This window comes from Merops nubicus, unplaced genomic scaffold (genome assembly GCF_000691845.1).
Source record: "Merops nubicus isolate BGI_N331 unplaced genomic scaffold, ASM69184v1 scaffold533, whole genome shotgun sequence".
Classification (NCBI taxonomy): Eukaryota; Metazoa; Chordata; class Aves; order Coraciiformes; family Meropidae; genus Merops; species Merops nubicus.
The window spans coordinates 1-25,150 of NW_008597984.1; the positions used below are offsets into that span (position 1 = coordinate 1).

Here is a 25,150-nt window from a genome sequence, read left to right on the forward strand (position 1 = left end):
AAAAGGCTAGTTAAGCTTTTTGCATTTTGAAGTAGCTCAAAACAATCCTGCTGCCAGTTCCACCTACAATATTGCATTCTTGGCAGTTTGTCAAGTGCCTGTGGGTATCTCATTTAAGTAGTCAAGTGCTGAGATGATGCTGGGATGATGAAATAAGTTGCATTTGTACTGTGTATTAATTGCAAAAGGCTTCTTAAAGTAATATATTTCTCAAAATCTTTGTTAGCAAAAATGGAATTGCTTCAGTAAATGTATTTTCCCAGTAAGGGCTTAAATCAGGCACATGGTGCCTGGTAATGATTTAAGCTGTGTAATACTATAATAATGGTGACTTTAGTGTATGTTGCATCTTACAGATTTGGCCACATGGTGACTACCCTCTCATCCCTGTGGGAAAGCTCGTCTTGAACAGGAATCCTGTCAACTACTTTGCAGAGGTGGAACAGATGGCATATGATCCCAGCAACATGCCTCCTGGTATTGAACCTAGCCCTGATAAAATGCTGCAGGTAAATACAAACTACCTCAGATTGTACCTGAGGAGCAGCACGTTTGCTTTGCTGTTTTTGAAAGTGTCCCTATCCCATTTTGTATAGCAGCAGTAAACCTGACAGAAAAAGCAACTGATTGATTTATTCTGCTTTTTTTGGTGGTTGTTTTTTTAGTGATCACCATTTGATGTGCTCAGGCAAAATTTAAAGAAAACGGGAAAGAACTGAAGGAAAAACAGATCTTAGATTTGTTCAAAGTTGCTGGAGTACAGATGTAACCAATCCCTGATACACACAAGGTTGTTCTTTAGAAGTAGTATCAGATTTATATATTTCTAGGTCAAAAGATCTGATAAAACTGGCTGCAGAGTTATTGATATTTCTGTGTTAGGCTTTTCCAGATTAAACCCAGATTGTTGTTTCAAATTATATCCATGGAAACAAGGAGGGGATTTGGCACTTTTAACTGGATAAATGCTTGAACTATGTTGCAGTTCTTTTGGTTTGCCTCTTTGCTCCCACACATCTCATGGCATCCAGAAGTCACTAGAACTGCTTCAGATTCAGTTCAGTAAATAAGGGACAACAGATGTAGTTAAATCTAAGATTGAAAGTAAGTAAGGAAATATTGGATTATTCCTTAGTAATATTTCACATAGCTACAGCAAGTTTCATGTGTTTTCTTGCTTCAGAATAAATTTAGCATTCTGAAATTGGTAGGAAAGACCCAAGCCAAGTTAGTTTGTGGCTAACTGTCACTTCAGAAATAATTCTAAATATGTCAAGAATATATATATGCAAAGGAGAGAGTCTTCTTCCTTTAACAATTTCATGCCTAATGCTTTGAAGTGGGACACAGCACTTAGTGATCTCTTTCAGCAGGCAGTAGCTGATGTTTGTGGTAACTGTTTCAGGGTCGCCTGTTCTCATATCCTGACACTCACAGACACCGCCTGGGACCCAACTACCTCCAGATCCCAGTGAACTGCCCCTTCAGGGCCCGTGTGGCCAACTACCAGAGGGATGGACCCATGTGTATTTCTGACAACCAAGGTAGTAATGAAAATATCTTTAAATATAATGGTATTTACACGTGCTGCAGAATTCTTATCTGTTCCATTGTGAGTTTAGCTAGCTGGCCTCAGCTGCAGTTGTTACAGATCCATCCTTGCTCTGTTCTGTGGAGTGCCCTACTTCTGTCCACGTGCCATTTCCAATACTCTTTAACCCAGCATTCAAAAAGTAATGTACTTTAAACTATCCAGATGAATTCAAAAATCTAATTTGTGGTAACTAATGACATATTACAGAACCCCTGATTGTACGTGTGTAAAATTTCCTGAATTTCTGTTCCCCGTGTGGATTACACAGCAAATAAAATTGTTTCCAGAAAAACAATTTTAATCCTCTCCAAAAGAATCAGAACTTTGCTGTAAATCACAAGCTTGCTTGTGTAATTACAGAATTCATTATCAGCATCTTTGAAGACTTCAAAAGAAATGCATGGATGTGCAACTTCAATCCTATTTATTGTAGTTCATAGTCTCTCAGCTATAAGTGTTTTTTGGCTTTATGGATGTAACTTCTAACTGCTACAAATACACACATTTTCAATGTTGTAAACAGTGGGGGAAAAATGGGAGTTTTCTTCTTGGTTCCTGAGAAGTAGAGTTTATCATCTTTACATATTTGGAAGGGGTGTATATCTCTCCCATGAAAGGAGACTTTGGATGTTTGGAAAGGGATGGAGAGTTTGCTTAAAAGGGTAAAAACCAAGTGAAGCTTCAGATGTGTTTAAAAACTTAGAAATAGGCATTAAGAAAATGGGGTTCAAGAGAGCACCTCCAGCCAGATGAATTCAGTAATGTCCCTGGTTTGTGTTCCTTTAAAGACTTTTAGAACACTGCTTGTTACAAGGGGCTTAATTGAAAAAGTTCTAAAATATTACTTTAAACCAAAATATGCCAGAGAAATGGCTTCAGTGAAGTGAATTGCCACCTCTTTATCTCTACTTCTAGGCAAAAAATCTATTCTAAAAATAGAGGTGGCTTAAATGTCTTGAGAAATCTGCATTTGTGTTTTTTTAAATTTCAAGACTGACTTTCATACACTGTCCACTTTGCTAAACTTCTTTGCTTTTGGATTTCCAAGGCAAGAGCACACACGAATGCCAGGGCTAGAGCTTTAACTTCCTTCCTTCAGCAGGTGATGTTCTGTCAGCATTTGCCCAATAGTGACTGTTCTAAACCTGAGAGTAAACAAGGATGTACTTAAGCTGTGCCTCATGCCAAACACTGTACTCCTCTGGGCTATGAATTCTGCTACCTACTGGTGGAGGAAAGGGAAATACTTGTAAAATGAGAACTTGAAAACAACTGTTCCTGCCCAAGGGCAAATATTGTGTATTTTGATGCAGTTCTCTTCAGTTCATGTGTTTAAAATAAACCCTCCACAGTTAAGATTTGTAGTGCTTCAAATGTGTGGGTGAAAGTTTACTTTTATGCTGCCTTAGACTAAAACTTCAAACAACTTCTATGACTGTCTACTAAAATTTTCCAATTTTCTGAGCAATGTTGTTGTGAGAGTGACCAGACCTCCTAATTTCAGGAGGGGGAATAATTTTTTCCCTCCAAAAGCTGTTGAAATTCTTTGTAATGAGTGCTGCTAAGGACTGGCTCAAAGACACAGCTCCTGATGTTGAGCAGTATGTTGACAGAAAGATGCTGGCAACTGTTTTTAACAGTGAATCATAATTGTGTAATTTAAATTCTCCTAGGAAATGAACACTTTCAGTCTTCTGACAATTTGAGAGATCTGGCATCTGATCACTTTGGTTTTGTGGCTTGTTTTTTTGCTTGTTTTCAGGTGGTGCCCCGAACTATTATCCAAACAGCTTCACTGGCCCAGAAGATCAGCCCCTGTTCAAGGAGAGCCGCGTGAGCGTGTCAGGAGACGTGCAGCGCTTCAACAGTGCCAACGAAGACAATGTGACCCAGGTATGGGTGTGAAAACATCTTGGATTGTTATGTCAGGGTATACTATGAGCTTAGAGAAGGGTAACAAGAATTGTGGCTCCTCTCTGAAGCATCTGGGCTAACCTGAAGTTCAGCTTTCACAAGAGGTTGGAAGCTCTCCATACAGCTTCATTTCACAAATAACTGAATTTTGACTGACAGAACAGTTAATTCCCACAGACCTTTGCCATCCCTGTTCTGGGTGCCAAAATCTAAAGGTTATGACTGTCCTGTTGCAATCAGCATCTACAAACAGCAAACTAGAGCATGCATGTAATGTCATCATCAATTCCTGAATTGGACCCTAACAGGAATATTTATTTTGATTTATGCCATAAGCAGCAGTTATTCCAAGGTAGAAATGGAAGGAGTTGTTGGCAGCCTTGCCAACAGCAACAAAAAAAAAGCCCCACCACAAATTGGTTGCGTTGGGAGTTTAATTATTTTGAGTGTTGCCTGACTGGTAAGTGAAAGCTGTTCTTTTTCAGTAGTAATGAGTCCTGAAAGCCTAGTGTTGCTGGCTGCCAGAGCTCGAGTGACTTGCTTTGGGGGAATTCAACATGACTTTTTGTTTCTAATCTGAAGGTGCGTGAGTTCTACATCAAGGTGCTGAAGGAAGATGAACGCCAAAGGCTGTGTAAAAACATTGCTGATCATCTCAAAGATGCACAGCTCTTCATTCAGAAGAGAGCTGTAAGTGGCCTCTTTGGTTTTTAGCTTTTGCTCTTTTCCCCCAGGTTTTCTTGTAGAGTAGTAACTCAAAATGGCAATATGCTCATGGGAAGAGAAATGAGGAATTCTTCTCTGAGAAGGCAACTTCTGGGTTTTTATTGTGCAGGAATTGCCAGTAAAGGCTGCTTAAATATGTGCCTACTTATATTGTATAACATAAACAATACAGAGCGTGTTAAGTAACCTTTTCCTGATGGGAAGAATGGGATTGATGTTGAACATCAAAGATGTTGTCATGTGGTTAGCACCACGTTTCAAAAATCAGGTGGCTGCCAGTGCAGTGTTTTACTCTACACAAGGAAAAAGCCACTGGGGGCCAGGGAGAGGTTGGATCTTTATTCTTCCCAGTTGAACTGCTTAAACAGGGAAAGAGCTCTGTGTGGGATAATAGAACTAGTGCTTGAAAATGTTCAGAGCTCCTTCCTGGCTGGTCAGAACTAAACTTCTAGAAAAGCATTTTCATCCTTCTTTTTTTCATTATGATATGTACTACTTGAAAGCTACAGAGCAGAAAATCTTCACCATCATGTTTGAAGAGGAGGAAAATTCTTATTGCCTTTTCTGTTCTGCCTTCCTGCTCAGGTGAAAAACTTCACTGATGTTCATCCTGACTATGGTGCCCGTATTCAGGCGTTGCTGGACAAGTACAATGCTGAAAGTGGGAAGAAGGTACATTTAATGATGTTGAGCTGAATTTTGGCTGTGAATTAACTTCTTTGGTAAATCTGACAAAGTGAGAAACTGGTCTTGATTCCTGATTGGTTTAAATGGGAGAAGTCAGTGTGTGTAGAATTAGAAAATGAGGAAACCACTCTCTAATTACATCTAATTGTTGATTAACCAATGATGTATAATTACCTTGTTTCAGTTAGGGTTTTGTAAGGTTTCTGGAAGATAACCTGATGTGATAAGCAATGTGCTCAGGTTGATTCTGCAGACCAAATGCTTAACCACTTTTCATAATGGTAACCAACTGCTTCCACAGTTGTAGAGCACCATAAGTAATAACATCTCTCTGAAAGGAAGTTGGAGTGAGGTGGGTGTTGGTGGCTTCTCCAAGTTAACCAATGATGGACAAAAAGCAATGGGCTCAAGTTGCACCAGAGGAGGTTTTGATTTGATATTGGGAAGAATTTATCTCCTGCCAGAGTGGTGAAGCATTGGAACAGGCTGCCCAGGGAGGTGGTGGAGTCAGCAGCCCTGGAGGGGTTAAAAAAATATGTGGATATGGCACTTCAGGACATAGTTTAATGGTTATCATAGTGTTGGGTTGGACTTGATGATCTGAGTGGTCTCTTCTAACTTTAATGATTTTATGATTCAGAAGAATCACACAGAATGACACATAGAACAACAGCATTGCTCTTTTTTTCTCTGAGGTTCTTCTAACTACTTTTAAAGTAACTTGCTCTAAATATTTCTTCTGTATTTTTCAGGATGTGATTAGGACATACACACAGTCCACATCTATGTCTGCCAAAGAAAGATCCAACTTGTAGAACACGCTGCGGAGATTTACTCTGGGAATTTTGCATCCTTACAACTGCAGGAAACCTGTTGAAGATTGGAAAGAATGTAACAGACTTCTGCACAAATACCAGAAGTATTTTACAGGCTTGATGTGTTAGGCTTTCAAGTGCCTGTATCTGTATTGGAAACTAGGTAACACAAGCTAACAATCCTAGTGCCTTTCAACACTAGTGCTTTACTGCTTGTTAACAGCAAATGGTGTTTTCAAGGAAATTCACGATTAACAGTTTTCTTCAGTTCTAGAAGCAAACATAAATTCAATCAAAATGCTGCTTCATTTTGGAACTGTAAAACTTTCCTGGCTAAATGACACAGAAGAACTTCTGTAATGATACTGTGATTATCCCTATGGATGAATTTGTTCATGTTAAAAATTTGATGTTGCCCAGTATTTCTAATAAAATAGTTATCTGTATGTGTTTGTAGACACTTCCTTTCAGTTTAATTTCTGACCTTCCAAAAGTAAAAATGATATGCAGTAGTTAGAGTATGTTGGTTGTCTCATTCTTTGGCTGAAATGAGCCTAACCAGAAAGCCTAATCTGAATATATGTAAATTTTTATTCCAAATATATATTTTAATATCATCTTTGCTTACAAATGCTATGCTGGAATATAACTGGCCTAAAGGAGATAGGAAAGGAAATATTCTTATTCCATTTAGTTGTAAAGTGTATGTACTAATCTTACAGTTCTTCAGGGAGGGGGGGATTTGTTTTTTTCCTCATCTGTAAGAATTTAAACAGAAAAATATCAGTTTTCCAGCTGCCTGAGAAATTAATACCTAAATACATTAATTTTTATCTCAGCCAAATTTAAGCTTAAGCACTTTCAAAACTATTCCCAACAGTTTCTGAAATTGCTATTTTAGTGCCATGATCTGATACTGCTGTCTGTTGATCCAGCCAGAGCTAGTTTTCAGAGTTAGACACTAATTGAAGTAGCATGTTGGTATAAATATGGGTATCTATAGCTAGATACATGTATAAAACCTAATTTTAGGCATGTTGTAGTATTCCCTAGTATTTCCAAATTAATCAGTGCAAAAGATTTTGGAACCCTTTGGACTGGAAAGTGTTTCCTATTTTTATTGCTTGGATCTAAAGGAGTTTCTTTAGCTTAGTAATTTTTTTTCTTTCAGTCTGTGAGTATAATCAGGTCTTACTAACTGGCACAAGATGAAAGTTTGAGAACTTAAGCAATAGTTAAATAATGCTTATAGAATTTCTGGACACTGTCTTGGTTGACTGAGTAGTCAGCATCCAAGTGCTTTCCTATGCAATAAAACCAAGACTTGAACTACTGGTTTATAAGGGCCAAAATCCCAACTGTTATTTTTTAATTACTTATTTGGAAAGTGCTACTCAGTTATGGGGTGATTAGTGTCCAAGCTGACTGTTGGAGTTCTGAATTAAAAAATTCTGCCATTGCACACTGAAGTTGGTCCTACCAGACCAAAGGAGTTTCAGAAGGGTGCTCAGTAGGATCAGGCAACTCACCATGCATCTGAAGTCCTAGGAGGTTTTAACAGCTGCTCTGCCTGTTACTTCTCTGTGGCAAGGGAAGAGGAAGAAAGATCAGTGTAATGAGTCCAGACCCTCACTGCACAGCATCTCTCCTCACTGGAAATATCTGCTTTCCTTGTTGGAGAAGCAGCAGCTTCTTCTCCAACTCACTTTATCTACTAACCTGTTGTGAAAAACTAGCTGTGATGCAGATGCAGTAAAATAACATGAACTGAGAGCCTGCTCTGGCATTCACTTGGGTTTTCACCTGGCCAGGCAGGTGGGAGCTGAAGGAGCTGCATGAATGGGTGGGAAGGAATATTGCTGGAAAGGAGGATCCTGATGAGTTCTGGAAAATAAAAAGCCAGGCTTAATCATGAATTTTGGCTGTCTGCTAAATGAATTGTCTTCCTCTTTCATTTCTGAAATAAAACTGAACTTACAAATCTCTTGGCAGTGTGTTGTCTGTTTTCTGTGCAGATGTTTTCACATGGTTTTAATCTAGGAAGTTCATACCTTCATCTGGTTTCTGGAGATCATGCAAAAGTCAAAATTGTCTTTAAGAGAGAATGTAGAGTTGAACTACAGCACTTCAAGTGTCTCAAAGCTACCATAGAGCCCTTCAGAAAGCTGTCAGTACAGAGACTGCAGTTCCTTTGCTCCTAAATTCCATTCTTTTGGTTTCACAGGTAAGGAACTGTGGGCCTCAGGCTGTACTGGAAGGTAACCTTCACAAAGTGTTGGATAAGTTCCCTACTGACCAGGGGGTGGACAGGGCTCTGGGACATGAACCTCTGGAGGGTGTAGTGTTTAACATGGAGAGCTGCTTTATTAACTGGCCAGGTGGACTTCTCTGACTGTGCCCAGAAAGGGTTGGCACTGAGAAGCTCTACTGTAAGCTTTACTGATTTGGAGTAAAGGTGAGGCTGGGATTTCATTGCTGTCAAGTCAGGAAAGAAAATGAAGCACTGGGGAGTGAGGAAGAGAAGAAATGTGTGGAAATGTTGAGACATGGAGTGGGCTGTGAAGCTAGGTAGGTTCTATACCTCCTGCAACTCAGGACTTCAGTACAGTTGTGCTTAGAAGACTGACCCTGCTGCTAAACTGACCATGACCAGTAGAATACAGTAAAACTTGGCTCCTTCCAAAGGTGCTGGGAGGGTCAGGCAAAGCTCCAAGAGTAACAGTGGGATTTCTTCAAATAAACAAGATGATCAATCCATTGACAACTGCTTAGAGTACAAAGGCTGTTTACATGTCGTGTACAGAGTCTCACTTGTGTTTTGACTTTGTGTTCTGCTCAAGTAAAATCAAATATTCCTTTGACAGGTTTTGGGAATACAATTGTCAGTTATGCACAAAGAGGAATTGCTCAGGTTTTTCCTATTACTGCTTTATTTTTGTTGCACATGTAAATGGGAATGAATTTGAAACTTAAATTTTGGAAATTACAGCTTCTCAAGGAGTACCTCTCCTCATAGGCCCTTTCCATCTTATTTCTAGGTGGTTTTACCAAAATGTTTGGATTTGAGCAGCCAAAGACCAGGAGCAGCTTCTAGAATCTCTGTGGACATTTGTTGAAGCAAGCTGTGCCAGGAGATGAGGGAGTGGATGGGATTACTGCATCTTCTACAGGGAATAAAGGGTAAGGTGGGTTTGGGTCAGATAGTTGAAGTATGTCAGGGTAAGCAAGCCCTGAATTCCTTTCTTGAACGCAACAACCTCATTGCCTGGTGAAAGCCATTGAGGGAAATGGTTTCTAAGTGTTGCATAGTTGTCTGTGATTTCAGCCTCTGCCAAATCTGTTACACACTTGTTACTCATCTTGGAGGAAAAAGCTGTTTGTCCTCCATTCAGATGCCCATCTGAGAACTCCAGTATTAACATGTGAAGTCACCATGTGGAAAGGCTGAAAGATTTGGGGTTGTCCAGCCTGGAGAAGAGAAGGCTCTGGGGAGACCTTCTTGTCGCCTTCCGGTGCTTAAAGGAGCCTGTCAGAAAGCTGGGAACAGACTTTTGAGCAGGGCCTGTTAGGACAGGACAAGGGGGGGATGGTTTGAAACTGAAATAGGGAGTTTTAGACTAGGTAGAAGGAAGACATTTTCTACACTAAAGCTAATGAGCCAAGGCTGCCCAGAGAGGTGGTGGCTGCCCCACCCCTGGAACCATCCCAAGGGAGGTTGGCCAGGGCTCTGAGCACACTGCCCTAGCTGGGGATGTCCCTGCTCCCTGCAGGGGAGTTGGACTGGATGACCTTTAAAGATCCTTTCCAACCCATTCTATGCTTCTTTCTGCACTTGGAGTTTTGTTTGTCTTGGGGTTTGGGGCATCAAACCTATACTGCAGAAGTGGATTGAAACAGTGATGGGTTGCATGTTCTTATCTCTCATTGGTAGTAGATGACCATGTGCTGCATATCTGCCTGTAAAGCTTGACCCTTCCTCCCAGGCAGTAGTCCTAGCTAAGTCCAGAGCTTAACCTGAACCAGTGTTTGAGATCACAGTTGTGTGATCATGACACAGGTCATGGCATTGAAAGCTGGACTTGACCTAAACTGGTGTTGAGGATGTAACAAGCAGTTGCATAAGGCCATTTTGGACAGAACTGAGAAAAGAGCTAAGGCTCTGTTTTGTGGATTGTAAATGAAATGAAAGCAGTTTTGCCAGATTTGTGGTTTATCTGTCAGTAATTGCTGGATTCCTACACTGAAGACCTTTATAATCTGTGCTGTACCTTCACCTCAGAAATAGTTGCTTAAGGTACCTTCAAAGCATCTATCACATTCCCTTTCTCTTTTGTCCCCTTAAGAAAGTATCAATGTACTTCTCCTGTGGAGAACTTCTCCCACATGAGAAGTTTTGAGGTCCTCTTCTAGTTCACTATTAATTCAGCTGTGGGGATGGATCATTTAGACTGAAGATTCCTGAAAAAGCTGGATGTTGGCAAAAGTTTATGAAGGGTTACACATTTCCATAGTCTGGGAGAGCTCATCAAGGCTGAGCAGTGAGGCAGTGTAAAAATAATAAATAGTGGGGTAAAAAGAATAAGTGAAGTAGGTTGATACTCAGGTCACTGGTGATGGTGACACTTTGACAGCCTGGATTGCTGTGTGCAGCCTGATATGATGTAGCTGTGTGATCAAAACTTGAACTTTGTCATGGTGGGGTTCCACCCAAAGTCAAACTTCAACCCTAGAGCAGCTGGGATCTCACTCCACTGGAGTCCAAGTAAACAGGCTTGTGCTGAGATTTATTTTCAGGTCGCACATTAAAGCTTGATAAATTGATAGTTGTACTTGTAAAAATATTATCTTTTATTTTAAATCCCGCTTACCAGAGCGAAGGAGCTGGATCAGGGAGGTCTAGTGCTGTTCTGTGATTAATGGTGACATTTTTCAGCCTAGCAGTTGCAGCCTGACCTGTTCCATGCAGTGAGAGTGCAGTGCTCTTTACCTTGGAACAAAACAGCAGGCACCAGCTGCTTTGCCTTTTTTTCCCAGAACTTGCAGACAATGTCTTTACAGTTTCTTGAAAACCTCTAGAAAAGTTCATCTTGATCTTAATCCACCTCATTCAAACCATTACAGTGTTGGTTTTTTTTCATTGCTGTAATTAAAATTGGATCCCATGATCCAATTCAAATACTGTAAAGCTGTTAATGGAACAAGTCAGATGAAAAACTTCCTTTCCTCTTTTGTAGCATGTGATAAATGACCAAAAATGCTTTATATAGATTTGCTGTGTCTTGACTTCAATGTTTATTCTTTGCTTGTTCCTCTCAGATTTCATCACTTTAAAACTTTGACCAGTATTGAGAACTTTGTGGTTTTTTTGTTTGTTGTTTTTTTTTTCCCTCCCAGTGTAAATAATTCCTTGTCTCACAGTGACTGTTGATGAGGATTGACAGCAGCAGCATTAACACACCAGTGGTACACTCTTCTACAAACAAATAGTTGGGGAAGAATCTTCCCTTTTCTATTTTCTATGCTTCTCAGGAATCTATTGTTGACCTTGTGCATCTACCACAGAATCACAGAAGAATAAGGTTGGTGGGAGGTATTCTTTACAGACTAAGTTGTGGCTGTCACACTCCATGACCAGAATGGAAACACAGAATGCCTCCAAGCAGCTTTCCCAGGCGTGGCAGCTTGGTGAGTCTGCAGCTTTACACCCAGCTTTCACCCAGAGATGCTGCTGGGGCTGCTGTTGCAAATGTGTGAAGAGGACAGTGGAGCTCTTGTGGAAGCTGATGTCCCTTTCTATACTTGGACTGTGTTGGTCTGCAAGCCTGAAAGGGTGAGGGTGTCCAGGGCACAGAGGCTGCTGAGAGATCTGAACCCAAACAGCCTTCTCTCACTTCCCCTTCAGCTTGGCTCAGCCCACTGCAGCTACTTCACCATTGCTGATCACATCCAACCTTCTTTTGGTTCCTCCTCACTCTTAGAAAACAACTCAATCCAACACGTTGTTTCTTTGCCTTTGCATTTCCTTGGTACAATCAACCAAAGGAAACTGTGCAGGATTAATTAATTGCCTGTCTGACCAGGCATCATCTTTTGCTGACTGCTTTAGCTAAGGGCTGCCCCCTGCCCGAGCAGAGGTCTGCACGACCTGTTCCCAACTGCTCTGCTCAAGTCAGAGCTACCTGGACCCTGTCAGGGGAGCTGGCCAAACCAGCACTGCCTTGTTAGGCAATCCTTGCCCAAAGGTGTAATCTTTAACAGAAGTCTAACATACTTTGCCTCACTTGCATTTTTTCCTCTAATCTTTCCCTTAAACCCAGTTAAATAAGCCAATTGCTGTTGTTGCTTTTTATGTGGCTTGAGGGGAAAAAAATCAAAATTAGTGCATATGAAAGAGGTGAAATCACATAGTTTTGGTTCATCACAACTTTCATTGTCTACAGGGTCTTGCCAATGCTCCTGGCAAGTTGCCTCCTGCATGTGTTGGGTCCAAGGGGCCTTTGACACTCATGACTTTGCCTAAATGCTGCTCGCCCTTCAGATTTAAAACAAAGAAGTTACAATCTTTATTTTAAGCAACATTCTGCACCTGGCAGGTGTATATGAACAAGTTTGTGAAGCCTGTAGGATGAGGAGTAGTTTCAACACTTCCAGGAAAGAAATAATGTGATTATACTGTAAATGAGTTTGGCTAAGATTGGTCAGGAGTTTAATAGATACTGCTTTTTGTTTAAAGTTTAAGATTTATTATTTACCATTCAGCTTTAAAACAGAGAAGACATGAATGTGGTTATTTCATTTTCTTAATATCTAGCTATTAATGTGAGGTGCTATATATAAAATGAAATTTTTCACAAGCACTGATGTTTCTTAAAACATGCCCTTTTCCAGAGATAATTTATCCAAAAAATACTTTGGTTTAAATTCAACACTTCAGTATTATTTCCAGGGAAAACTGTCTGTCTTGGAACTCTGATTTCAAGATATGACCATTAGAAAAAAAAAATAGAATTTGCATTTCAGAGTTGCAGGCTGTGTTTTAGAATTAGCCAGGTAATATATTCATCACTATTCACATTTAGAGAAGATGCTCTAAAGGTGATGCTCATTTTACTTCCACTGTTTTCATATACCATAACTTCTTCATGGTGGTTTCTTTTTAATGCTTTTCTGTTGGGTTTTAGAACTAATTTGTCTATGTTTCCTTCGTTGGCCCTTTCAGTGATACCTTCCTTGCAAGAAACTCACCAAGCTATTAAATGCTTTCCTGAGGTAATACAGGCAGGTTTCCACCTAAACCTCTGCTACCTGCCCTACTGATGAGATGGGTCAAAGCTACCTGGGCAAAATTTAGCAACTCCTCCTGCTTGCTCTGGTATTGATCCACAGCCCTTCATCTCAATCTTGCTTGACCTTCTTACACCCCTTTTCTCATTTGCATGCTCTTGGGTCCTCAGCTAATGAAAATATTTGCAGCTCTTCTTTTTTTTTTTAATTGCATTTTGACTTACAGGGGTCCTGACTAAAAATGGAAGAGAAGCACAGTACTGTTGAAGGTCCAAAAAACATGTGCAGGTCTTCAAAATCAGGCCTCTCATCTACCCAAGCAACTTATTTTCTTAGACTACTTAAGGTAATTTTAAAAGACTTTTAAAAATAGTGATTTTAAGAGACTTTTAAACAGTAGAAATGTGTCATTCTTCTACAAAGCTTTCAGGAATTGCTTCTTTTACTCCCATGGTTTGGGAATAGTACTTTGAGCTGTTAACCTTTAAACACAGCTGCACATTTTCCAAGGCAAAAAAAAAAAAAAGGGTTTAATAACAATTCTTTTACATATCCTGGCTGGCTGTACCAGGTTAAAGGCTTTGAAGTAAAAGTCAGTGCTGAGCATGGCACATATGATCATTGTGCAAACAATACAAAGTCCATTCATTATCTAATCAGAGGCTTTCCATCTACCTCTTGTTTTACCAAGTGAGAACTCTGTTCATTAACCTCATTGCTATTATTATTATTACTATTATTATTATTAACCTCTAAGAAAGTGGTCTTCTCCTGCTGATACTTGAATGAATTTATTTTGTTCCCAAAGTCCCCTTTCCAAAAGTTAGTCTTTTATTTTAGGGTCTGAGTGTGTACTTAGTTCAAAGAACACATTTTCTTACTAATCAAAGAACACATTTTTTTACTGTCTTCTCTCAAGGGTGATTCAAGCTACCTAGAGTAGCCTCTTTCTCTGACTCACCTTCTGCCTGGCCGAGCCAAAATCTGAGTCCACTCAGGTAATTCAGTTTACTCTTGAACTCCTAAAACTGCTGTAACAAGCTTGAGGTTAACAAGCCTTGCCTTAGTAAGCTCTGGCACACAAAAGCCTGTGTCTCACTTGAAACTTTGAGTCTGGATCCTGTATTCTTCTTGTCTTGTAGTATAGAATCATAGAATGGTTTGGGTGGGAAAGGGCCTTTAAAGGTCTCCCCCCATGGAGGGTTTGGGGAGATTGGCCACCCAACCAGTGAGTGGGTGCCTTTGTTTTGGGCAAAATGTCTATGTGAGTGAAGGGCAAGAACCATGAGGATAACTGTTTGTCCCTCACTAAGAAATACAGACTTGCCACAGGGCAAAACTAGTGCTCAGGGTACACTTCTAATGGTCACATAGGCTGGGGGTGCATTAGATCTGCTTTTCTGATATGAGCATAGGACACTAATCAGTAGTATTTTTAATTTATGGAACTCTGTCAGGCCTCAGGTTATTGTTCTGTGCTTCCTGGTAGAACCCTGTCATTCTCTAAGCAAGTGATCTTAACTGCTGCTCATGTCAGAAAGATAGAGTTAAAAACCCTAAGGTTGAATAACCTCAAACCAGGATAACAAGAGTGGAAGACTGCTAAGACTAAAGGGTGGAATGAACTCAAGGTTATATATAATCTCTATTAAAATAACCAGAAACAAGACAAAAGAATTCAGAGCAGTATCTAAAGACAGGAAAATTCTGTCAGCCTTTGTAGCTAATTCCTCGTTGTGGCTTCTTTACAGAAACCAGAGACAGATTTGGGCAAAGGCCAAAACAGGAGGTGTCCCCAACACAACCTGTGGTGATTTGGATCCTGAACCCCCATCTCTAGGAGGAGAATTGAAGTGTCAATGTTGGACCCCCATAGTGTAACAAGTTAGGTGGATTGCAAGCACCTAGACTGAGGGAAGCCCAAATTGCTGAGCAGCACAGAGAGGAGACTTGCTCAGCAGCACTTGCAAGCCTCAAGCTCCAGATGAGTACAGCTCACTTGCAGACTTGGAAGTGAGCACATTCATCAGCTACAGAAATTCTGAACTTGGTTCTACCACTTATAACAGCAATTTAGTGGTTTTAATGTAATGTGTTTATGATTTATACAAAGCCAAATAATGACTCAACTTTCTGTTGAGTTTGCAGAGCCTCAGAACTGAGGCTTGCCAGGCTTACTGAGTCTGAACTTCTACTGTCCTGCCTGCCAGTTTGTTTTTATTTGGTTTAGTTGCAAAAGTAACTTTTGGGCCAAATTTCTGTTGCTAATTTACTTTAGTTTTGGTTTATCTTTCTATAGTATGATTGTAGCCTTTGATAAATAGCAGAACCAAGTGGTTACTCCTTGTAGAATGAGGTATAGCTGCCTGTTAACATAAGGAAATACAGATCTGGTATGATAGTAATTGCTTTGAGAAGTAAAGAGAAAGGATCTGTCATGAAGGAGCACAGCCATGAAGTGTTCAAGAGCACTTTGGGGCAAACACAAAGTACAAAGAAAGAATTTAAACAAGAAAGAAGCAAACTTTGAAGAGAACAACAGGCTTGAGCTGTTTTCCACCCCTCTATTTCTTCCTGGCAACTGGGGATTCCTGGTATTGTGGTGATGAGGATGCTCTAGAGAACAGTAATGGGAGACATGCTGATGTTTATGCAACTGCTATACTCTTCAGTGTGATATATGGTTCATTATAATTTATTATGATTTAAGTGCATTGCTGGAACACCATCGTAATTCAAATGACTTCAGAAAAAGAAATGCTTTATTAAGCATTAAACTCTCCACATGAGTACCACCTAAAAACAGAACCAGTCAGAGGACTCTGACATGGAGCTAAGTGTGTGCAGCTGCACCAGTCCATAGTCTGACTCGAACACACACTCAGAAATATTCTTGGCCATATTTACTCACAGCTGGCAAAGAGCTTCTCTCTGTTCTAATCATTCATCTCCTGCTTGCCCAATTGATTCTTAACATGTCTGAACCAAAGCACCAGGAAAGACTAGAAGTAAAGTTCAGGTAGCTTCGTATCTATTGGGATCATATCCTTTGGTTCTTGTCCATTTTCTTCTGCCACAGAGTCCCTTGTGGTCCCTGCTCCTCATCTGGCTGGGAATGCAGAGACATGGCAGGCTGTGAATGATACCATCAAGCCTTATCTTCCTATTTGTGTAGGTAGGCATCAAGCCAGAGCTCTCCTGAATCCTTCAGAGAGCTGAGAGAAAGAGAGGTTGCATTATAGAGGGTTGCTTGGGGGAGTTTTGGTGGGGACAAGGGAAATGGGGGTTTCTCTGCACAAGAGAAGAGCAAGCCAACTCTGGTTCTTAGGTTGGCAGTCTCTCCTGCATCTTTTTGCAGTGTTTTCCCTGTGTTACTTACTGCACAATGTCTGCAAAGGCCGTGAGCAAGGGCTTACACTTGTACTCAATGCCATGCTTGGCACACAGGGACTTCACCAGAGGAGCCACCTTCCAGTAGTTGTGTCTTGGCATTGTGGGGAACAGGCTGTGAACAGGAGACAGACAAATTCTCTTCCAGTGTTGTGTAAGAAGTGTTACCCTTCACATCTCTTCATCATGCTTCCCAGGCATCACCCAGCTCACACTGAGTAGGGTCTTCAGCTCTTCCTGGCTCTTCTTGCCCCTTGGATTGCTTTTAGCACAAAACTCATGAGACTTTTCCTACTTTCCCCCCTCTGTTATTTTCCACAGTTGTCCCTGGCATCTCTGAAGCAACATTTCTCCAAATTAAGTGATGCTATAAACTGGGGAAAACTTGTGTAAGAAGTGTTACCCTTCACATCCATCATGCTTCCCTGGCATCACCCAGCTCACACTGAGTAGGGTCTTCAGCTCTTCTTGCCCCTTGGATTGCTTTTAGCACAAAACTCATGAGACTTTTCCCACTTTCCCCCCTCTGTTATTTTCCACAGTTGTCCCTGGCATCTCTGAAGCAACATTTCTCCAAATTAAGTGATGCTATAAACTGGGGAAAACCCCCAAACTACTTTTCCCCCCATCCCCTTTCTCCAGAAGTCCCCATCTCCATAGCCCAGAGAAGGAGGTGAGCCCATCCTTGGGTTGCATGTCTCAGTCTCTGGAGCTGACAGCACAAGGATTCAGTACAGATGGGCTTAAACTGGTGTCAGACTATGAAGAGAGTGCCTTAGCATCTACATTTTCACTAATGCTTTGAGCTACTACCTTGGATAGACTCTGTTGCTGTCTGTCTGGTTTTATAGCTCCTGCCCATCTTCTGTTGTCACTAGTGCTTCTCACCTTCCTTGAGATCTAGTGAAGGTTTTGGATTTCATTATAATTCTCTTCAGGCTTTTCAGTCTTTTCAAAGACAAACTCATTGGTGCCCCACAAATGTTTGTAGAATTCAGAGCAAAGAATAGAAGAAAGACTAAAAAACCCCAAATTTTCCCAACAAGGGTGAAGAAAGTTCTCTCTTGGAGTGCATACTCACTGATGCTCAATCTGGAAGTTCAGATGCCCAGTAAACCAGTCGTTGAACAGAGACTGATGGACGTTGCATGTTGCCTGGAGCTGGAGGAGGAGAGAGGAAAGCCAGGCTGGGACAGATTGCTGACTGCAGCCTCTCGTTTGCCTGAGGAGCACAGGCTGCTGTGCTGCTCTGCTTGGTGTTTGCTTTCAACCCAAGCTGAGCTACCCCAAGCCAGGGACCATAATCCTCCTCCTGCTAGGGCAAAATCACTCAGCAAGAGCAGGACACCAAAATTCCATCTCCATGTAAGCAGAGAAGGTCCAAGACAGAATGATGCAGTAAGTGGGGAGGTGGGGACGTTTAGGAGATAGAGCTGGGGCCTAGCTTTGATTCCAGATTGCCCGTGAACTTGTCATTGCTGTGCTCCTTTACTGTAGCCACAACTGAATCCTGTAATCTTATGAACCTTCACTTCCCAGCTACCAACAGGTTTCCACCCTTGATAGAGTAGACAACCTGTTGGTCTTATGCTTGGAATTTGGACTTGTGTGGCCACAGTTCTTAAGAATGGAAAACTATTTTACCTGAGTAGACACCCAGTCCAGATTGTTGTCATAGTAGATATCCATAGGGATGTGGTTCATCTGTGAAACCCAGACAAACCAGCTGCTCTCCAGCATCCTGGGCAATCAGAGGAGAGGACAGAGTTTAGTAACAGGTAAGCAAGTCAAGGATGATCCAGCTGATACAACAGCATAGCCACACTTGGCTATGAACACGTGGCTGACCTCCAGCCTTGCTAACCCAGCACCTGGAAGAACTTCCAAAACCTGGAAGTTTCATACTTCCTTGTGAAGCTCATGATTATTCAATGTTTTGTTATAAAAGTGACATTCCTCTTGTTTTATCTGGAGCCAAGGACCCAACTGAGGAGAATCAGTAAAATCATCTACGTGGAGAGTGTGTTGTCCATTCAAGCCCATGCTGCTGGCTAATTCCTGGGCCTTTGCAAGCCCAGGCTAAGCTCTCTGTTAAATGTTCTCTTTTTCTCTACCCAGAAGCAGACCCAGCCCCCAAAGCACTGCATGTTATGTAAGGTATTTCTCAATTTGGTCAGTGCTCAGTGAAGTCTCTGCTGCCAGAGCCAATGAGGTGACACAGAACTTGAACTGGCAGGCAGGTACAGATGGAAAGAGTATGTAGAAGGCTGAAGAACCTTTTAAAGAGTTATCACCTGAAAATAAAATAATATGCCAGGAGACTCTTTATTTCTAATAATGATCCATAGGTAAAAAAGAATCTGATATAGAAGGTCAGCATCCAGGCCAAGTCCTACCAAAACGAGGGAGAAGAGAAGAAGAAAATTACAAATGACATTCACTGAAATCTTTTTCTTGTACATCTAACACAAAGCTTAGAAAATCTACATTCAGTGCCTGCAGCTTTTTGCTAAATTGGATCATCTGGAGCAATCCAAGTTCACATAAACTATTAACACTTTCTCTTCACAGCTTGCTATAGTAGAGCTGAATCTGAGCAATCACACTCAGTAATTAAATTAACATATTAGCAGATGACTATGCATTCAGAAACATGGGTTGAAGACTCATATCAAATCACTTCCCAGGTCTCCACCACGACCTAAGGACTAGACCAATGTTCTCATTTGGGCTGGAAGAACAACAACTGTTCCTCTAAATCCACATCCTCCCATTCCTGACCACTATGGACCTTCCAGTTTGCTTCCCAAACACTCAGCACACTCTGTGGCTCTGCAAAGGAGTGAAGCAGTCCAAGCCAAACAGCCTGTTGCTTTTTTTCAGCCCTTCATCATCGAGCTGGAGAACAACAGCAGGTTTGGCAGAAAGCTTGCAGAGCCACCAAAAACCCTGCCCTGAACTGACTGTCCTGCTCTGGCAGGGGGGTTGGACTCCATCTCTGGAGGTCCCTTCCAACCCCTAACATTCTGTAATTCTGTGATTGTCATATGAGGATGTCCCAAGTGGCACACAGCAGGGACTGAGCTCTGGACAGCAGCTGGCTCCACGCTCAGGTTGAAGGCTCTCAGCTGACCCCCCCTGGGCTGACCAGCAGCAGTACTCACCGCCCAGTACCCTTTTGTGTAGGCGATATAGAACGTGTGGTAGTGGAAGTAGGTGGGAAACAGGAGTGGAGGAAGAGCTGTAAAGGAGAAGTCATCATCACTGGCAATGCCATGGACTGATCGACAGGTAATCAGACTGGAAGTGAAGGATTCCTGAGCAGCTACTCAATACTGAGAGTATTCTGAGGGGTTTCAGGGCTGCAGAGCTTTCTGGATGGGATCAGGCTGTGCCAATGCAGACTAATGAACCTCAACCTGGGAGTCTGCTGACCTCAAGAGGTAGAACAAAGGTAAGACAAGAAGCTCTCTGAAGCTGATGGAGGACAGTTCCTGCTCTTCATCAGGACAGTCTGCTGAAGGCTTGTGTCACCTGCCAACACAGGTAGTATTGCCTTCTGTTTCCTCATGGAGAGCTGTGACCATTCCTCATGGAGACCTATGACCACAGCTTCCTTCAGAAAAGAGTGACAACAAAAAGGAGTGTGAAGAATCCCAAAAAGTAAGGAGGACAAGACCCCAGAAGCTCAACAATCCTTCTGAGTCCTACAGTAACCACTTTGCAGGAAAGCAGCTGACTGATACTGGTTAGGATGCTACATGGGGCTCTGAGCAACCTGGACTAGTTGAAGATGTCCCTGCTCATTGCAGGGAGGCTGGACTAAATTAGCTTTGGAGGTCCCTTCAACCCCAAACAATACTCTGATTAGTGCCTCTGAACATTTCTAGCTCTCTCTGTTAATCTGATAGTGCTTACAAACCCAGGCTTTCATTTTAGGCTTCTGGGGAACAACCACAGAGAGGTATTTTGAAAAGTGGCTTCCATAGCCCCAAAGTTCATCCAGGTTCCTTTTCATCTGTTCAAAGCAGGGGGACAACAGGAATACCTATGAAACCTCTTGCCTACCAGAGATTTTGGGTTGCAGGAACTCAAACTCAACCTTCCAAGTGGGCATCATGTCTGAGATATGCACATCTGAACTAACCCTGCCAGTTCATCCCAAGAGGTCAAGGGAGTGAACAGGTTAAATGAATCCCACCTTGAACGTGCCAGTTCTGCTGGGCTTTAGGATTCAAATTCATACTTTTTCTACCCTGGACCAAACTTAAGCCATTGGGTTAAAAATTCTCAAACCAAATTAACGTGTTTCAAGACACAACGGGCACAGAAAATGCTGACCTCATATAGGACTGTAGGATAATTTAGGCTGGAAAGGACCTCAGGATTTCAGAGCAGCATCAGCTATGATGTCAGACCAGGTTACTCAGGGTTTTATCCACTCAGGTCTTCAACTCCTCCAAAGATCAGATGCAAACTGATTATTACGTTCTTTGAGGTAGGCACCTTAGTTCTGCTTGAGTCCTACAGGTCAAAGGGAAGATCTACAAGCCCCATTAGTGGCCCTTATGGTGTTGCAGGAGAACAGAGATACTCACTGATGAAGAAGTATTTGTGTTGGTGGTTGTAGGGCATGTATTTTTTCTTCTTGATCCCAAGCTGTAAGAAGAGCAAAAACAAAAGCTATGCTGAGTGGAAACCAAGCAACCTGCACAGATAATTTGCTATTTTCCATTCTGTTTTCCCCAGAGGAACAAATCTTGCACAGTTCCCACAACCCTCATCCCTCCTGTCTCCCTCCTGTGTACCTGTCCTGTTAACTGCACACATCAAACACCTTTTCTGTGAACCCCTCTAGCATTCATGGAAGGCTTTAGTGCCTGGCAGCCTTGTAAAGCTTTCAGAGATAAACTGCTAAGCAAGACAAAGATTTTTTTTCTCCAGTAGGGGAAAATAAATCAATGATAGCTGAAAAATAGTTCTAGATATAATTATGACAAGCCAAAATAGAGGTTATAAGAAAAAACCTACACTGTTCTGTGGTAAGAAGGAAACTGCTGGCACAGGTACCACCATTATCTGGGCTGGACCAGAATGATGTGGTAAAAACTACACCAGAACATTCCACCCATGAAAAGATGACATGATGGGTTATGACAAGAATAATTGTGATAATTAGTAATAGTAATTACTATAAACAATAATCCCAGGCCAATGGCAGGCACGCTTTATATTAATGATTATCAGATAGCTTCTAAACATTAATTACTGAGTTGTTGTAGGTCATGAAGCTGCTACAACCATCAACAGCCCTTGTGCTGATGGATTTTCCACCCTGTATATGATGCACATAGGTCATGTTTCATTTATTCACAACTTCTCAGCCATTCAAGAGACTTTTAAAGGGACTTAATATGAACTGTGACCTGCTGACAAAGGCTGAGGAAAAGCCAAAAGTTTTTTTTTCAGAAACTCATCACATCTCAGGTTTAGATCTTTAGGGTACAGTGTGCTGCTTGTTCTTCCCAGGTCCTGGTACATGAGCACATACTGACCTCCACAGAGAATTTCTTCCCCAAAGTAAACAAGAAAGGGTGCATATCAATATCAGGATCCTTCTGGAAGCAGTTGGGTTTGGCGTGGTGTTGGGAGTGCAGAAGAGTCCACCACTTGGCTGATGCCCCCTATTTTAGGGAAGAACAAAGTATGAAAAGCACAATGCTTTCAGAGCCAGATTCTCTCCAGTTCCCCTCCTTTGCCCAGTGCTGAACACTGTCTTCCACCACAGAGACTCCTGAACACTCCCTTTTCCAGGAAAGCCATCGGATCTAAGAAGTTCTTCCAGGGTTGGGTACTTACAATCAAATGGCACATCACAAACTTATGCAGCAAGTGGTTCCACGTGGTCTTCCTAAACACTGAAAGATGCCCTAAATCATGTTGTAACCATGAAGCCTGGACCTGGAAGAGGAAAAATAAAACATTGGGAGGGCTGGAAAAAAAGAGGAATAGAGACCAGGACAGTGCCACACCCACCCTCTGCTTTGAAAAATCAAGACTTATTTCTTGGATATTGCTCCAAGAATCACAACTGGAAAGGAACTATGAAATTGTGAGACTCTTGAGGCTTCCTCTAGAATATATCTTCCTACAAGAACCCCAGACTAGGTTTAGAGGGAGCTCCCCACATGCAGAATTTCTTCTTTACATCTTCTGTAAACACATGCCATAGAGCAGTTGTCTTCACATGGCAGAGGAGAGCTCTGCCCAGAGGGGAAGTGGAGAACTACAGCCCTGCCACAGTCCTGTGTGGATGAAAGTTGATCCAAGTCCACGTGCACGTGCTGTGCACTTAGCTGCTTACCTGGGAAACGGTCAGCACTGCCAGGGAGGCAACAAAGGGCAGTAAGGAGGTCCCAAAGTGGAAGAGAATGAGCCAAGCAGCTGTATCCAAGAGGAGGATGTGAGCGAGGTGCAGGAAGAAGAAGAGCTGGTTTGGCTCCAGCAGTCCCATTTTCTCCACAGCAGCACGCAGCTCACGGAAGTCGTTCACCAGCAGTGTCTGTGGGAAGCACCAGTGTTACATGGGCTCTGCTTCCAGAGTGTAGCACTGCAGCACCAAAAGCCAAGGACCACTCCAGTGGAGGGAGGAAAGAAAGAGCAAAGGATCTGGTGAAATGGGCTGGAGCTGGGTTGGCACAGGAGTGAACTTTATCATTGCTCTCCTACAGCTTCTCTGCCTGACAAAGCACTGGGAGGAGCAAGGAGCAGCCACCACAGGGCACAATGTGTCCTCAGACCCTAGGACTGGGTCTTTGGTGCTTCTTCCATCGTCTCCTCAGCAGGTAACACGGGGCTCAGGTGGAGGTTGCCTCTAGTGGAAGGTGTACTGTCTGTGTGTGAACGTGGCATGCCATCTTGTGGTAGGTCTTTTGGATGACATTACTCCTCTTCTGCCACCAGTTCCAACAGATCAATCTATGTCTTCACTTTACCCTTCACGAGATTAACAGGGGAGGGTTAAACACCTGCATGAGAAATGGAACCCACAGCCCAGCTGGCCTCAGACTGGTGGGCACTGGGGAAGGAGGGTGGAAGAAACGAGCACAGCAGAGGTGCTAGACCAGCCCACCCCTGGCTTTGCCCTCTCTGCAGATCCCTCCCAAGCCTAATTCCTGCCTCCATGCAACCCAGCCCACACAGGGGCTAGCCAGCCTGCTTTCTCTGTCATCAGCTGGAAAGAATGATGTCAGTTTTGGTTAGCTCTCTCTCAAAGCAAGGGAAAGAAGAAAAGGGGGTGGCTCTGATATTCATGAGAGCAAAACAAGGCTCTGCTATTTAGGTAGAGATGTGATAAGAATTCCTCTCCAGGAATCTCATTCTCAACCACATAATGTGGATTGAGACTAATATCCATGTCTTGTTTCTATGTAGTAGCACAAAAAAAAAATTGTGAAGAACCTGGTTCCCAGTGTTCTAGGAGCTACACTGATACAGAGCAAGTTCTAATCTCAGAATCTTTCCCTTTATCTACCTTTGGTCTGGTCGAGGAGGGTAGACTTACATTTTTAGTAGGCTCAATACTGGGTTGGTCAGGTGCCAGCTCCCCAATCTGCAGGGGCTTCAAGTACTTGCCCACCAGCACCTTGTCAACGTGGAATGCCACAAAAGCATCCTGCAAATGCAGAAGAGTAAAGGGAGAGGTAAGAAAAATCCTGTGTTCCTAACCTCAGCCTGCTATGCACAGAAACCTTAGTTTGCCTTCCATTTCTTCAAGATTTGGTTGACTTTTTCTCATGTTTTTCCTGTGCTCTTAACTGAGATCTTATTTCAGCTGGCAAACAGAAGAGGTCTGACTTCCACTATTGCATGTACTACAGGCATGAAAGCTCCATAACAACCAATTGACTGAATCTCCAGCATATGCCTGAAGTAGAGTCTGGTTCCCTTGCCTTTCTTTTGCCCCCTCTTCTCAACCTCCAATATTAGTGCCTTTGCCATCTTCTTGGACATCCAGGTACCCATGAGCCTCAAACATCCCTTATATAGGGAGACCAGGGAACTATTTGTCTTGGTTTAGTGGTCTGGTTTCTTTCTTTTCAAAACACCAGCAAGAAAGCAATCACATCCATCACATCTTTGGGCAGTTGTTAATTTGCTACTTTCTTCCCTTTCTACACATACCAGAAAGTGAGAAGTCCAGGGAATTTGCTGAACCCTTGGGTTGTGTTTACAAGTTTCCCTAGCATTAAAATAACATCAAGACAAGGAAACATGATGAGCAGAATCCTTCTGCCCATGTACAAAGTCCCCTGCAGCTGGACACTTGTTACCAGGCTGCTTGCATTCCTTCTGGTTCTTCTTCTCCCATCTCAAGGGTCAGAAGGACCACACAGAGTAACTGCAGAAACTTCCACAGGCAGCTGGGGGAAGTCTGCTCTCTTTATCTTCCCTCCAAGTTACGGCGGGTGGCACTTAGGAGGAATCCCTTTCCTAAAGGTGCGTTTCTGGAAGCAGCTCCTGTCGTTGCCACAGGGCTGGTGGCAGCTTCCCCTTGGCTGTGGGCAACCTCCGCAGCTCCCGGTAGCCGCAGGAGCGAGATCAGGAGATAAAACTAACCCGACGGACGTTATCTGGAGGAACAACCTGGTCGGCACCAAAGCCCAGCAGTTCCCCGCGAAGGCACCTCCGGGGCTCTCCCCGTGCCAAGGGGGGTCCCGCTCACCCCCGGCCCGGCCGC

At 42.5% G+C, this 25,150-nt stretch overlaps 2 protein-coding genes across 2 annotated transcripts; one reads left to right on the forward strand and one right to left on the reverse strand.

Annotated features, from left to right (window-relative positions):
* Nucleotides 1-350: 350 nt before the first annotated feature.
* Nucleotides 351-6,190, forward strand: CAT (catalase). The gene is made up of 6 exons (XM_008936852.1): nt 351-509; nt 1,406-1,544; nt 3,357-3,487; nt 4,091-4,198; nt 4,820-4,906; nt 5,674-6,190. The coding sequence occupies exons 1-6, from the start codon at nt 447-449 to the stop codon at nt 5,734-5,736; spliced, it is 591 nt and encodes a 196-aa protein (XP_008935100.1). The 5' UTR covers nt 351-446; the 3' UTR covers nt 5,737-6,190.
* A 9,993-nt stretch (nt 6,191-16,183) lies between these two features.
* Nucleotides 16,184-24,085, reverse strand: LOC103769636 (fatty acid desaturase 1-like; the record flags this gene model as incomplete). Its single annotated transcript, XM_008936853.1, has 11 exons — nt 16,184-16,235; nt 16,400-16,525; nt 17,492-17,571; nt 18,055-18,151; nt 18,705-18,802; nt 19,575-19,651; nt 21,009-21,069; nt 21,966-22,094; nt 22,270-22,371; nt 22,775-22,972; nt 23,975-24,085. Coding segments are annotated over 11 exons (1,131 nt in total), but the record flags the coding sequence as incomplete, so codon positions are not given.
* Between the last annotated feature and the right edge of the window lie 1,065 nt (nt 24,086-25,150).